This window comes from Fundulus heteroclitus, chromosome 15 (genome assembly GCF_011125445.2).
Source record: "Fundulus heteroclitus isolate FHET01 chromosome 15, MU-UCD_Fhet_4.1, whole genome shotgun sequence".
Taxonomy (NCBI): domain Eukaryota; kingdom Metazoa; phylum Chordata; class Actinopteri; order Cyprinodontiformes; family Fundulidae; genus Fundulus; species Fundulus heteroclitus.
Window position 1 is genome coordinate 10,672,393 of NC_046375.1, and position 15,654 is coordinate 10,688,046.

Genomic DNA, 15,654 nt, shown 5'->3' on the forward strand with positions numbered 1-15,654 from the left:
TTTGAACTAATATTTGTGTAAAATATAAACTAAAATTAGATTTTTTTTTTATATTGTGTTTCTAACTAATTTCTTGTTTTTCTGTTTTGAGCAATCCTATTGGTTGGACAGCAGGTGGCGGTGTGCCTGCAGACCAAGAAGCACGTCTTGTCTGCAGAAGCATCAGACTCAGGCGAGGGAGGGAGGCAGGCTTAAAGATGTGTACTACACACACACATACATGCTGGCATACACATGCAGCAGGCACTTACATCATCATTATCAGGGGAGGAGCTTTGCTGAGTGTGAGGATTGCAGACTCCTACTGTAACAGGGATGACTTGTACTGGGGAGCGCAGCAAAGCCGAAAATGATTCAGTCCTGATACTCAGCGTTTGGTGTTAAGACACTGAACTGCTGCAACACAATCTGCTGCTTGCTCAGGGCATGACAGTCATGCAAAGGTGGCACTCTGCAGCTGGGACGAGACTTTGCTGACCTCAGGACAGCACCATGGCATCGCCCGGACACTACGGTCACTCTGCTCGGGGTATTGCCAATGTGATGCAGAGGCTGCAAGGTAGGTGCAAAATGCTTACTCACTCAGTCTCCCAGCTCGGTTTGCAGCATTTTTAGAGGTGACCCGGTGTTGTACCAAAAAAAAAAAATGTCTTTCACTCCTTATTCTTGTCGCTCATGACCATGAATAACTTCTCTGGATAATGCTGGGATTAACTATAGGATAGTAAAATAGTGTGGGTTTTGCATATGCAATGTAATGAGCTGCGTTTTGCAAAAATTGTTGGTTTATTGCTATAAGGTTGTTGTTTTTTTTTTTAGCAAACATTCCGGATTGCTCTTGATTTTTTATTTGCAATGTAGCTGCAAAGAGATGGAAGTGTTTTTACATATTTGGTTTTGCTAAGAAGGCAGATCTGCGAAGCTGACATTACTATTGCATGGCTTTTATTGACTGTTTTTGCATAATTGTGCATCCCTGCTGCATATTTGTACTTATTTGTACACATATAGCAGTATGCATGTGGCTATGATTATTTATTTATTTTTTTGTATGTTGATAGACAGGGCAGCAGACAATAGGACAGCTAATCCCCAGAGAAGCTGACAGGATGAAGTTTATACCTCTCACTTAACTCGATAGCAGTAGCAGGACTTTCCTATTGAATCTACAGCCTTAGATTTAACACTTGCCGCAAATAAAACCAATATGAGACATTTTAAAAAAAATATATATTACAAAAATCCTGATTTTGTGTTCAGCTGCCTTCTATCCCATTTGTATGTAGGGTAAACAAACATATTCAGAGTTTCTAATCCACCCATCTGTCGTTTTTTTTTTATCATAATGTCTCTCAAACTTTCGGAGTGAAACAGTGCCTCCCTGTCGGGACAAGATCAAGTACCTCCTGCTGACAAAGTGAGATTGATGACGTTCGCAATTTAACAGGAAAGTCAGGTGACGCTAGAGCCGAGATGCAATATGGCAGCTCCCTGTGCGGCTTCTGAGGTGGCAGTTTCTGTGAAAGCAGAGGGAAGCAGCAGCATCAGCAGCCACGTGGCTCCTCTGCATCACTGTGTGCAGGTGTGGATGCGCGCTTTGAATCCCAATCGTGGCACCGACTGATCTAAATTTAGAAGTCTCCCACTAAGCCCTCCCTTCTCACACACAAACACACACACACACACACACACAATTTTGTTACAGAACTAAGTACAGTTCACCACCTTATAAAATCTAAAAAAAAAAATGCTGTTTGCAGATGTCAAAGTATGTTTCATTCACGCTGTAGTGTAATGCTTCCAGGGATTTTTTATAAACTAACAAAGTGTTTTGGAAAAAGGGGATTTTTTTATTTTATTTCCATTTCTAATGTAAACAATAGTCTGATGTGGCACTATTTGATATTTTAAGACACTAGCTGCACATGACCTTTTTTCACTTTCTTTTTGGCAATCCTTAACTAAAATGTTGCGTCATATATATCAAAAGATTTCTCTACCAAAAACAGCTTTACTAAACATTTGTAGCATCTATGAAAATTAATCAGTAACTCAAATGTACATGTGGGACTAAGACTTGCTGGAATAATACCATTGTGTCTTTTCCAGTTTGACCCTCACTAAATGATCATGTAAGTAATTATATATAAACATTATGACCTCGTTTATTTGATCTCTTAGCAAAACATGACATAAGCTCTGGTGGAGTAACCTTTTGTTAACAAGTACAGCAGTAACATGTTTCTTGTAGCTGTGGCAAGGTTTGCCCTCATCTCTTGTGAGGAGTCTTTTAATTTTAGATTTGTTCACTGCTACTTCCCAAATCAAAACTTCAGCTCCTTCTGCAGATTGTCTCGAATCCCTGGTGCTATGTTTTATTTGTGGTGTTCTAGAAGACCCATCCATAACTCATCTATAGTGTTCTGGCCGTAGTAAGGAGCTTTTTGTGCAGGTTTTTAAAGTCCTTTGAACCGTCAGTGCGGCATAATGTCTTCACCTTTGGTGTCGGTCTTCCAGTCATTCTCATCGTTTCTCCTCCTTTAAACCACCACAGCACTTTCTCCCAAGCCTTCTCTGAATCATTTATGTGTTAACTCCAAACATAAGATGGGTCTGTGCATGTGTCTTCTCTTCCAGTTTAGTGAGTTACTAGGTGACAGCTTCTTTCTGAGTAATACTGGACCGACCCTTCAGCTTTTCTGATGCTCAACCACACCCAAAGGGACAATCTTATATATTACGCTCCAGACAGTGTTGCCATCTCGTAAATTTTTTATTTTTTTTGCTGGTGATCCTGTTGCCCAGCCTTCTGCCAATCCACTATCTTTTTTTTGCCCTTGATGTTGACCTAGTTGCAGAAGAACAAATTGATTTTGTGCTCAGGTGTACTTAATACAGATTACAAGTTGAAGTCTGGAGAATCTATTGCTGATTCTTGAGCCATGTGGGCAATCAGAGAGTCAAAATTCTTTAAGTACCTATTTCACTTGACCTGAATTTTTTTTTTTTTTTACCTTTATGTGAAATTCCCATATAAAATTGACTGTTCATCATGCAAAGTTGCATTACTTAAACTTATAAGAAAATTTGATGTGAGATTCTGTTTCAGTGTAATAAATCAAAAACAATCATTTGTTGGGTATTTCTGTATATCTCTTAAAGCAGGGGTGTCAAACTCATTTTGGTTTAGGGGCCGCTATTCAGCTTAATCTGATCTCAAGAGGGCCACACGAGTAAACTCATTGCAAGATTAAATAGAACTAATAAATGTGGACTTGTTGTTGATTTTTATATTAAGTTAATTTCACTTTTACACCATATATTATGAATAACCTCAACGTTTTTAAGAAAAGTATGTGCAATTTCAACAATACCTTTTACTCAGTTAAACATTTATTTGTGCATAATGCATAAGAACTGATCACAGTGATTATACAATGTTGAAAAACATTTATTCACATTTTTTGGAACTTAAAAACACTGTCCTGCATGACAAAATACATCAAACAGATAAAAATTAAGAAATGATTTGAATTTTTCCACACCTGAAACTTAATCTGCTAATTAAAACACAGCGCCCCTCGTGGTCAATATAGGAACTACATTCTCTTCCTTTTATCTTGTCCACTTGTGAAAGTCAAATCTGATGAGCTCTGTGTGGCATCTTATTGCCACATTGCCAGACAGTACACTGGAAAAAAAAAAAAAAAAAAAAATTATTATTATTTTTTTTATATAATGATAATGCATTTAGCCACAGAGCCGGACTAAATTGTTCGGCGGGCCGGATCCGGCCCGCGGGCCATATGTTTGACACCCCTGTCTTAAAGGATAAGACTTGAATGTTTGATTTTATCATTAAATTTTATAAGAGCTGATGTCTTTTAACATTGAAGCTTAAGTCTGTTCTTTGTTTAGCTGGTACTAAACGATTAGAAGTTGCTTAACAATAAGTGGGTGGATATTTTTTCCTGCAATCTATGTCATGTTATCACTTGCTACGATCTTATTGGTTCAATTAAACCTCGCTTTTGAGTTACACACTTCGCAGAAACCTCACTTTCATCACATTTTTGTTGAGTTGTGTGATCATTTCCCATACATATCCTGTAAAAACCTAAAGTGTGTGTTTTTTAATATTCTTTGCCTTATCCAGTCAAGGGACTGTTGTCCAATAAACCACATTCTTCAAACCACAGCCAGACAGGATGGCTTATTCCACTCAGCATTAATTTGGTAGTTGTTGGTAACTGCTGCGCGCGACATTAAAACAATCAGAAGTTTTTGCCCCAGTTTTAGAGACTGCCTCTTTTGGTGCACCTCTCCGTGAAAGAACACCAATTAGCGACACCATATGGCGGTAAAACAGAGAGCCTGCTTTGAACACCTCCCAGCCCTGAACTCCTCCATATGCTGTGGAATTTCTGTATTTTTTTTGTTGTTGCTTATTAATGAGAAAAGTAATGCAGTGGACTTTCTCTGTGTTGTGGGTGGCGGAGGCGTTGATTCCTGCCTAGCCCTCTGGGTTTTACCATCTAACGGCCTATCCAGCACGTTCATGTTTGCAGAAAAACACCTGCTCGAATTGTTCCTGCTAACATTACCTTGAGCTCTATTTGCTTGTGCTGAAGTGTCTTGAGGATAGAAGTTTAGTAAAAGGAGGATGGGAAGCAGGATGATACGGTACAGGCAACAGAGGTCTGAAGGACTTGCTGTTGGACCCATACTGAGCCTGTTAGATGGATTAACCAGGAACGAGATAGACAGCAGGAAGACTACAAAAATAAGGCTGAACAAGGGGAGGAAAAGGAGAAAGAGAGACATGTCCCACCAGTTCTTCTGATTGCTTGCAGGCTTGGCACAGATCCTGAGCTTGGCACGTGGCCAGGGTGACATCCTGGTGCCAGAGGCGGCATTATGATTTGGCCGCGGCGAGTGAGACCAGAGCAGACGGTCACCTTGAGCCACGGCAGCCTCCCGTTTAGTTGTGACACCGACATTCATCGTCTGTGGGTCTGGATACCGCAGCGTCACACATGCTCATGTGCCCAGAGTTGCACACAGACACAGAGAAACGCCGCAGAGTCTTTAAAAATAGCAGCCGCGCATGTTCTCCTCACCCGTCGCGCTGATGGGGGAAAAATGGCAATTTAGCTGAACTGTTAAACCGTCTGGTTAGGACCCAGAGCGAGTCTTTCAGGACTATCAGACCAGATCCTATAGGCAAAAGCGAAACAGAGCTACGGCACGTTCGGTTATCTACCCCGCTGCTTCCTCTCCTTGTCTTCCCAGATTGTGTTTATGAATCATTGCCACGGCTGCCGTCGCGTGACAGCCAACACAAGATCTACCCTATGGGCTTTTTGGCCATCTTTAGTTCAGACAGAACGTTGTTTGATCAAATGATATCTCTCTTTCTCTGTGTGTGATAGAGAATCCTAGCAGGTATTTGTGTTTTTAAATCCTGCAAGTTTAAAGGTGACTGATTCTATTGCAACGCAGATTATAATCTTTTTACCTGACAGACGGTGAAGGTCTGAGTGACACATCCCAAGATTAGGTCACTAAGAGGGTCCCGCCCAGGCAAAACGGGTTGGTAGGATGTTGCTCTTTGACTCTTTAACCTTCTTTTAAATGTCACGCCTTCACAAAGGTCAGAGTGAACATGGGAATATCTTAGGCATAGTGGTATGTGTTCAAACAATTACATTTCGTTTTAAAGAGGGTATAAAGAGTTAAAATTGTTCAGGTATAATTTTCCTCTACTGATACAACGGAAGATTAAAACATGATCCATTATAAAATGATCCAAAGCCATATGGTATACAATACAGCTGAAAATATTTCAACACATTAGTATGGAATACGTTTGCGGGAAATTCGTTTTATACTCCTCACTGCCCCAGTAGCTGTGTCCATAAAACCTACTGAAGCAAACTTGTAACCTTTTACATTACTGAGTAATGCTTCTATATAGATATATGGCTGTGTGAAAATATCACACCATCGCCTCTGTATTCATTTAATGCTTCAGCATAGGTAGAGGGTTGTCCTTTATTGAATAATAATCACCTTTATTCATGTATTGACACGTTAAAAAAAACAGGTCGGCTGTAGCATTAGATAATTCAAACCAAATCTATCACTAAGATGAAGTTCTTGTTTTAAAATTGTGCATTAATATGTATGTTAATTGATTTAAATGATTGATTCTGATCGTTGCAATCCATTGTTGACCTCCTTTATACATTTATTGTGGAGCAAACAGCTGGTATCTTTGCTCTACACTATTTCTATAACACTTATAGCGCTTTTTGTCCGTCTTTTCTATCTGATAGCTTTGATTGGCATACCAAACAATGTCCAAGGAGATAGAATCCGTCCACCTTTTGCTTTTAACCCCAAGCTGCATTCAACTCCTGCCTGCGATACGTTGTATGCTCTTATCATTCATCCACAGGCACCTTAGTCCCTTTCCCACCCGTCACAATGGGATTGGGTGGTGGGCAAAGTTTGCCTTTTAGCAGTAAATTAGCAGGTCGCTGTGAAGCCCCGACCCCAGGGAGGTCAGCTTATCAGATAGAGCGATAAGTTCAGCAAAACAGTGAAGCCAGTGATTGAAAGTTTTATGCTAACCTGCTCAGAACATCATGTGTTTTGGATTTATCGGCCCAGCTGTTACATTTAAACAAACCAATATTTACTATAGCTCCACGCATAATCGGCGTGTAAATAAAACCTGGGCGTTTCGAAATCTCTCATTACCCTCTCCTACTGGAGGTGAACTCGTCTATGGGAAATAAGATTTATTCCTCTGTTTACTCATGTAGCGTCAACGCGTACTTCTCGAGTCAATTACTGTATCCCCAGATGCATAATATTCACCATCACGTTTCATTTGCCTCCAGTGCAAACATCGGAGCAGTGAAAAATGTATCGGTGACATGTTTACTTTTGTAACCAGGATGACATGTGTCTCATTTCTGCGTTTGCCTCCAGACACAAACACAGCCTTCTGCTTGACATAATAAACCTGTAGTCCTGCTTTTAATCACTCTAGAATACAGTTTTTTTTTTTGCAAATGTGAAAGAAATGGATGAGCCCATGAAAGAAGAATGAAAAGCACCGCTGCGTTTCGATTCCTTTTGACGAGACAGAAAATGTGGCCGCCGTAAAAGCACAAATGCACTCAAATCCGTTGCATGAAACAGGATTTCGTAGATTATTCTGGCTCTGTTCCAGGCAATATCTTCTTTTACTTCACGGCAAAGATGAGTTTTTTTTTTAAAAGTCAATTTACTGCTCAGGCCACTGTGATCTATGTAGTGTGCTGACGCCAGTCCTTTCGCCTTATTTGTCCTTGTAATGTGTGGCGGGCCACTGAACCTGGATAAAGAGCTTAGACTGTCTGACCCACTCCTGCACTCCCACACGCATAAAGCATCCCACAGGCGCGCTCACTCCAGTCGTCTCCTGCACACAGCAGAGACGCATCCAGCTGAATATATTTTTCAGAGCCAAATTGAGTCTGCCTAATACTCTTAGTCCTCCCGAGCGATGTTTTGATTTGGCCCCCTGTGCCTCTCGAGGACAACTAGCTGCATGTTCGGACTGTTTGTGTAAATTGTCCGAATGGGGATTTTGTTCTGCTAAAAGCATTTTACTGGATTAAGAAACTGCACCACACTATAACACTAATTCATCACAGGGTACATGTTAGTTTCTTAAGCTGAAAAACATTGTTTTTCTTGCCTTCCTTCAGTATCTTCAAATTTCATTTCAAACGTCTTCACTTTTCATGCTCACATGCTTCCATTTTCTCAATAGAACTGTATGGAAATGCGTGTCTCTCTGCTGCAGGTGCAGAAATGGCTAAAATTAACATATCGGGCTTGAATTTAATGAACACTGTGATATTTGGACACGTTTTTTTGTGAATGGTAAAGTGGCTTCTCGGCACATCTGGTACTGAATAGGACGTGATGGTGCATGAGAGAGGAAAAGGGGGGTGTTTTGATAATCACTTTGACTTGTTCCCCCTTTTCTTGCTCTCTTTAATGTGGTGTCATTATTACTGAAATGTAATTAGCTATGCTAATGGGCTGACATTTGGACTTCCGTCTCAGCACTTACGTCGGGACTGGCAGAAATGTGCCGCAAATGAAGTGGGATCACAAATGGAGAGGCTGAATGGACACATGAGGGTTGAGTGGAGGCTCTGAGAGTGTGATGGGGGCTGTTATTCAGATCTAGGGCTAAATTACTGTAGAGCAAGTGTGAGGAGCATTTTTTAAAATTAGGAATTGTTCGGGTGAAAGGGCTGAATTTAGGAAGTACCTAAATAGGCTACAGAGGGGGTAAAAAAGGCACTGCAGAAGCCCCATATCCTGTGAAATCGCTCTCATCTTTGTGTTGAGTCTGTGCTTGACAAATCAGTTACATGTGTGTGAAGTAATTATGGGATGCCTCTGCAGATCACAACAATAATGCCACCCTTTTAGAGCATGATAGCTTTAACAGGCTGCTCCATTAATGCTGCACAGCAGATGAAAATACATTACCCAAAGAGGGCCGTGTTGTCTCTACATTTGAACTTTTCCACATTTCGCCACAAACATCAATCTATGTTTTCAGGATTTTATATAATAGACCAGCACAATGTAGTGCATAGTTATAAAATGGACGGACTACGATAAATGGTTTTACAATGTTTCATAAATGTTAATCAGGTAATTATAGTATGCTTTTATATTCAACTCCCATGAGTCGGTAATTAAAATTAACTATTTCTGTGTCAGTTTTGCAGATCCAGGGACTGAGATTTTGCCCATTCTTCTGTTCAAAACAGCTCAGGCTGTCAAGTTAAATAGAGACCAAGAATTTGAATTCTCGCCACCTTTAATTATATTTATAGGAACATAAAAAACCTGTGAATAGTTTTGTCCCTCTCATTTCAGAAAGTGAATCACATATGTTCATTACATCACATTTATTACACATAGAGGGAAATATTTCAAGCCTTCATTTATTGTAATTATGATAATTATTGTTTACAGATAATGAAAATCGCAAATTCATTGCCTCAGAAAATCTGAGTATTAAAATAAATAAATAAATCAATTTTAAATAGAAATGCCAGACTATAAAAAGTTATGTTAATTTCTATTCACTCAGTACTTTGTTGGAGCTTTTTTTTTAAAGATAAATTACTACATCGATGTGGCACTGACATGGAGGCAATCAGCCTGTGGTTCTGCTGAGCTATAATGGAAGCCAAGTTGCTTTAACAACAGCCTTCAGGTCAGCTGCATTGTTGGGTCTGGTGTCTCTCATCTTCCTCTTGACAACAACCCATAGATTTTCCCCGGGGTTCAGGTCAGGCTGATTTGCTGGCTAATCAAGCACACTAACACCATGGCCACTGAACCAGCTTTTGTTACCATGCAGTGTGGGCAGGTACCAAGTCCTGTTGGAAAATGAAATCGTTCTCTCCATAACGCTTGTCAGCAGGAGGCATGAGGTGCTCTAAAATATCCTCACAAAAGGCTACACTGACTGTAGAATTGAAATTGAAACATTAGAGCAACACCAGGAGATGACTAGGCATCCCAAATCATCACTGACTGTGGTAACATCCCACTGCACTATAAGCAGTACGGAGTCTGTGCCTCTACACTCTTCCTCCAGACTCTGGGACCTTTTTCTCCAAATTACATGCAAATTCTAATTAAATCTGAAAAGAGATCTTTGGACCACTGACCAGTAGTCTATTTTTTTTTTCTCCTAAATGCGTGTTGGCCATATGTAGGATTCATCTGTGTGCAGCGGTTCTTGATGCGCTGACTTCAGCCTCTTTCCTTTTAGCGCTCTATCCTGTCAAGGGTATGGTCATCCATGTTGCTGGTGTACCTTTTCCTAGCACACGTTTTCCTTACACTCAACTTTCTATGAATATGTTTAGATACAGCACTCTGTGAGCAACCATCTTTGTTAGCAAATACCTTTTTTTCTTTGGCTTACCCTCCTTGTGGAGGGGGCCAATGACGTCAACTGTGAAGTCAACAGTCCTTCCCTATGATTAGGTAGCCTACTGACCCAGAATGAGAGACCATTCACAAGCTCAGGAAATCTTTGCTGGTGTTTGAAGTTATTTAGCTAATTAGGGTTTGACATCACATGTTTACAATCTTTAACTTTCCCACAATTTTCTAATATTCTGAGACACGGATTTTTGGGTATAACAGCCTCTGGGCGGCTGTAGCTACAATGTAGCGTACCATGTGTGTGAATGACTGAATGTAGAATAAAAAGTGCTTTGGGGCATGGGACTTATTAAAGTGCAATACAATTAAAGGCCATTTACTTTAAAATTACAAGAAGTATGGGCTTGAAAATTCACTCTGTCATGAATCTATAGTAAGTTTTACTTTCTGAAATGAGTGACATAACGTATTGAACTTCTTTATGGTGTTTTAATATTGTAGATGTACCTATAGCCTGTGCCTTTTACTGGATCTTTGTACTGGGTAAATTGTACTTTGATGTAAACCATTTCATTGTATTGAATTTAGCTCCATCCATCTTTCCAACCATTACCCATTTCCATGTTCCTGCTAGAAAAAAAAAAAGCATCCCCACAGCATGATGCTGCCTCCAACATGTTTTGCTGTAGGGATGGTATGTTCAGGGCGACACACAGTGTCCATTTAAGTCCATACATAGCATTTAGCTATGGGTCTAATCTGACTGAAGCGCCTTCTGTTACTGTTTTCTGTATTCCCTACATGGATTGTGGGAAACAGCAAACTGGTCTGCTGGCTTCTTTTCAACATCATCTTTAGTCTTGCCTCTCCTCCATTAATTTCATATGTCTGCAGTGCACTGCTAATAGCAGTCTTAATGACATGTTCTCCCATCTGAGCTCTGGATATACGTAGCCCCTCCAGAGTATCCAGGGACCCTGATTAATGCTCTCCTTGCAGTTTAGTGGGAAGGACATGTGTTGGTAGGTTTGCAGTTGTGCCAGTTTTGAATAAAATCGTTCTCCATGAGAAGTTTTGCACATTATTCTTGACCTGTATGGCGTGTCCCTTGATTTTATTTATGCCGTTTATTTACTCAAACAACTGTATTTCTACTGAGGTGAAACTGCATACATGAGGGCTTTATTAACTGATTAGGTGGTTTCTGAAGGCAGCTTATTGTGCTGGATTTTATTTCAGGGTATCATATTAAAAGGACCTAAATATAAATACCCACGGGAACTTTTAGATTTCTATTTGGAAGACAAATTGCCATCCAGAGTTTTTTTTCTTCTTCTTATCTCACGATTATATGTTACATAATCTTGATCTATTACTTAAATTCCCAATTAAATACACTGAGTATGCAGCTGTAGTGTAATAAAACAGAAAAAGTTTAAGGAGTATGAACATGCTTGTAAACCACTTCAGTGGAGTAAGTGTATTACCAGATTAATATTCAGTAGATGAGTGTGTGGCATTTTACAGTTAATTTGTCAAAACTCGTTCTTGTGTGACTGGCCAAGCTGTATTTAATACGTGCTCTTATGTTCCCCTCATCTTTCATCTGATCCCACTAGGTTCTTCAAACATGAAACAAGCGTTTGATGTAATTATCACCTTGCATTTCCACTAGGTGGCGTTGTGTCACTATACACTTCTTTAAGGACTTAATAAGCACTCTTGGTTGCTCAGATAGGAAATCCAAATATCCTTAGGGGGAATAGATTACAGTACGAGCAGAAGAAGCGCTACCCCGCCCTTCAGGAGGAGGCGTTTGTTTTTCCTTTTAATGGTTGAAAAGATGTTGTTCCTCCCCTCTTTGAGAAGCGGCGCAGCCTGCAGACATACCTGTGTAAACGCTGGGCGATGACTAACATCCAGACCTCTACAGCCTCTGTGAGCTGGTGTTCTTTTTGTTTTTGTTAGGCTGCCGGGGGTTCCAGCAGAGATCCCGAACAGCTGAGGTTCAGTCTGTTTTAACCCTCACCCCACCTCTTTTTTTTTTTTCTCTATTGGAAAGCCTGAAACACTCCTGAGATCTGCAGCCTGAAGGAGTCTGTTCTTGTATATTTTGTGCATGCAGCAGAAGAGAAAACAACTCAGTCTCTGTTTGAGTGTGTGTTTGTGTGTCTGGTTGCACCTGCTCACCTTGTGTTTCTCTCATCCCCCATGGTGAAGCCTAATAAGTCCCTTGAATCTGTATCCTCTGGTTTTGATTTTGTCCTGGGGTTGTTTTTGTAAAGCTGTTTAACTCACTAGAGAAGTTCAGCTTACTTGTTTTTGCCCTAGGGCCACTGGTGGGAAAAATTCTTTAACACATACAGAAATAAGCAGGAATTCGACATGTGCATAGCTATTTGCGGCTGTAATAAAGCTGGATTAAATTTAGGCTCCCTGTCAGATAAAATGTTTCTCGTTGACAGTTTCAGCACCATGGATAGCTCCCTCACACTTCTAAAATGTGCATGTAGTTCATAGACAATAAATCATTTCATGCTGAGACATAGTTAACTTGACATAAATGCGTGAATAAACACAAAAATAGGCTTTTATTATTTATAACATTGATATTCTTTGTGCTGACTAGTTCTGCAGAAAGACCAGTATGTAAAAACAATAGATTTTTCCAAGCTGAAACACTTTGCATGCCAAGGATTTCTAGCCATGCTGTTATTGACCATGAATAGGAAAAAAGTTATAGCCCCTCTGAATGCTGCTGGATTTGTGAGCTGAGCTTAAAAAGTAAAGGCAATGCAAATGTAAACCCAGGCTGGCATAAACATTTCTTCACATAAATGTTCAGCAGCCTTGTATCACTCTGGATAAAGCTTATGATCACACTGTAGCGGCCAGTTTTGAGGGCTGTTAAAGGGACGAGTGTCAGCAGTGTGATTATCAGCAGACAGATAGCGGATGACAGCTGCCATTGGTTATTGATGACTTTCATAATTAAAATCTCTTATGGGAAGAAGCAGAAGAACAAAAGGAGAAGGGGAAAAAAAATCACAGAAAATGATGAATGGTCCTTTCATCTCGAAAGCTGATATTGGAACCAGCAGGCCTCTTCAGTGTGAATATTGCTTTCCAGGAAAGTCTCTGAATTTGGCTTCAAAGAGGAGCTGGGAGCTTTTAATATTCCCACAGCTCCCAATGCCCGCTTGTTTGGTGTCCATTTGTGCACATGAAATCAGGACATCAGACAGAAGAATTGATGTTTAAAGGGAGAGAATTGTTGCAGTATGCTGATCCTAATTTCTTCTGGATTTTGCCTTTCAGCATTACAAAATGCATCACTTGCATTATTCTGCAGGCAATCAAAACCGTTTGAAAAAGCATCACGAGGTAATAAATAACCACAGGAATCCCAGCTCCTTGGATAGATGTGCCTGAAGGGTGTATGTGTGTGTGTGTGTGTGTATAAAGTAGTTGAACAAACAAGACTGCAGCTGACTTTTATTTTTTATTTTTTTTGCACATTATGATGGTAAAACTATTTCAGTAATTAGAAAAAGTACTAAATCACAGTGGGGGAAAAACTGAAATGGATTTATAACTAAAGTTATCAATTAGGAACTACAACAACTGTTTCAAATGAACACTATTATTAAATTAAAGGCCATTTTACTCCGTAACCAGTTTACTGACCCTTTGATAACACTATTGATAATGACTATTGTTGAAAGTTCTTCATCCAAAGTTTTAAATCAAATCTGCTTATTGTTTTGCAAACACAGTGGTAGCATACTCTGCTTAGACGTCTTCAAGAGTTTTTCAATCATGCAGCAGCCTGCAATCTCCTGGGTTTTCTAAAATTTTTATATCCTTTAGTAAAGTTAGTAGAAAACAAGAGCAAATGTGATGACCTGTCATCTCTTCTAGGTGACATCTAGGATCACTCTGTCCCTTTAAACATCTCTTCCTCCTTGCCCCTCCCAGAACCAGAGCAGTTTTCCTTCACAAACAAGTTGCTTATCTAATATATCTCTGAATATGGACCTTCTGCAATTCTTTACGAGCTGTTTCATTTGTTTCACTGTCACCATCATGCTGCTCTCTCTCACCTGATAAAAATTCGATGTGCAAGAGTTTTCCAGATGGGCGGGGAAGTGAGGAATGCATTTAGCACCATTAGGAGACACTAAGCTCCCAGCAAATTAGATGCAGAGGGGTAGAGATTGAGACCTATCTATCTATCTAATCTAGCTAGCTAGCTAGCTACCAAATGGCAATAGTGGCCTTTATTTGACAGTAAGCTGACAGGAAATGAGGTTGAGAAAATGGGCGTATAAAATCGAACCGGGGACAGCCGGACTACAGTCCGGTTGTCCTCCAAGCAAGGTTCCCATGCTCTACCCCTGCACCACCGCTGTGCCACACAACATGCTATTTTCTTTATTCCAGTTTGCTTAATATTCAAAGGCATTCTCCTATTTTCCTGGGGGATTTTCTTTTTATCATATTTCTATGAGACTCATCTCTTGTTTTTGTGCCTGTACTAATTTTAGCTAATCTCTATTTTCCTTTTAAGATGTATAAAATACAAATATGTAAAAACAGCATTCTGGGCATTTTTTGGAACCTTTGTGCTAAGAGTAGTCATTAATTATTTACAGATGCGTTCTCACATTGTGTGTGAATGGCAGTTTCTGTAAAATAGATTTACTATTTTAAAAAGGGACAAAGCGATTAGAAAGTCAACATTTTAAACGGTCTGAAGTATCTTCTTTTAGAGTTTAGCACAACTGGCACACCTAGCACTAGCCAGATCGAGACTGTAGGCTAGCACGCCTTTGCGTTGATACTTTTGGCCTGTTGTCTGTTTTTGTCGGCTTTCTGGTCCGCTTTCTGGTCCGCTGAAATGTCTTCATTCAATACAAGTTTATGTCATTTGGCAGATTACTTCTTTTCAAACCAGCAGCATACAAAATGGTGAAGGAGCAACATCAAGAGCATCAGCTTCAGTGTAGCTTTCTGCTGCAGCAGCCTGAACAAACAACATACATTGTTTTTAACCAACTTATTAGTTCACTGTGCTTTCTCTGACATAATTTTTAAGCACCTCAGATACGGAAAAAGGCTAACTTTGAATGTCCTTCCCTCAGTAAAAATACTCACGTGAAATATGCTTACTATACTGCGTTCACTAATCACTACTTTTTTATCACATGGTTTTTTGAAAGAATGTATTTTATTGTTGCTATCCCCATTTGCTAAAATTTCCCAAGCATTTTATTATTATTGGCAGAATAATAGGGGGTTTTAGATACCTTGGTGTCACTTAGTTCATTATAAAAGTGTCATTTATTACATAATATATTTAAGGAATACAATGTTGAAAACTAGGAACACAAGCATTTAAGGATTAGAGGGTCTCTGATGTGGCGGGGTTTTATTTATGACATTCCCAGCTCTGATTCCAGTGCAGCCACGCTGTATTTGAACCTCCACTCACACATTGTTGTGCTTTATTGTGTTCAGTCTGCCCAGAGGCTCCAAAATACACAGATGCACTGTTTGTGGTTTACATGAAAGCAGATCCTTTCTGAAGAGAGTACACACGCAGATCAGACAGGATGACTGTCAGTGGTGGCGTGTTCCCCTGTAGGTACTCCAGAGCAGAAGGGCTGC

General features: G+C 39.9%; 1 protein-coding gene across 1 annotated transcript in view; it reads left to right on the forward strand.

The window, feature by feature from the left end:
• Positions 1-319: 319 nt before the first annotated feature.
• Positions 320-15,654, forward strand: part of syne1a (spectrin repeat containing, nuclear envelope 1a) — a 186,106-nt gene continuing 170,771 nt past the window's right edge. The window contains exon 1 of the mRNA XM_036147356.1: positions 320-559. Within this exon, the coding sequence (XP_036003249.1) occupies positions 493-559 (67 nt within the window). The 5' untranslated portion in view covers positions 320-492. The remainder of the gene's footprint in view (positions 560-15,654) is intronic.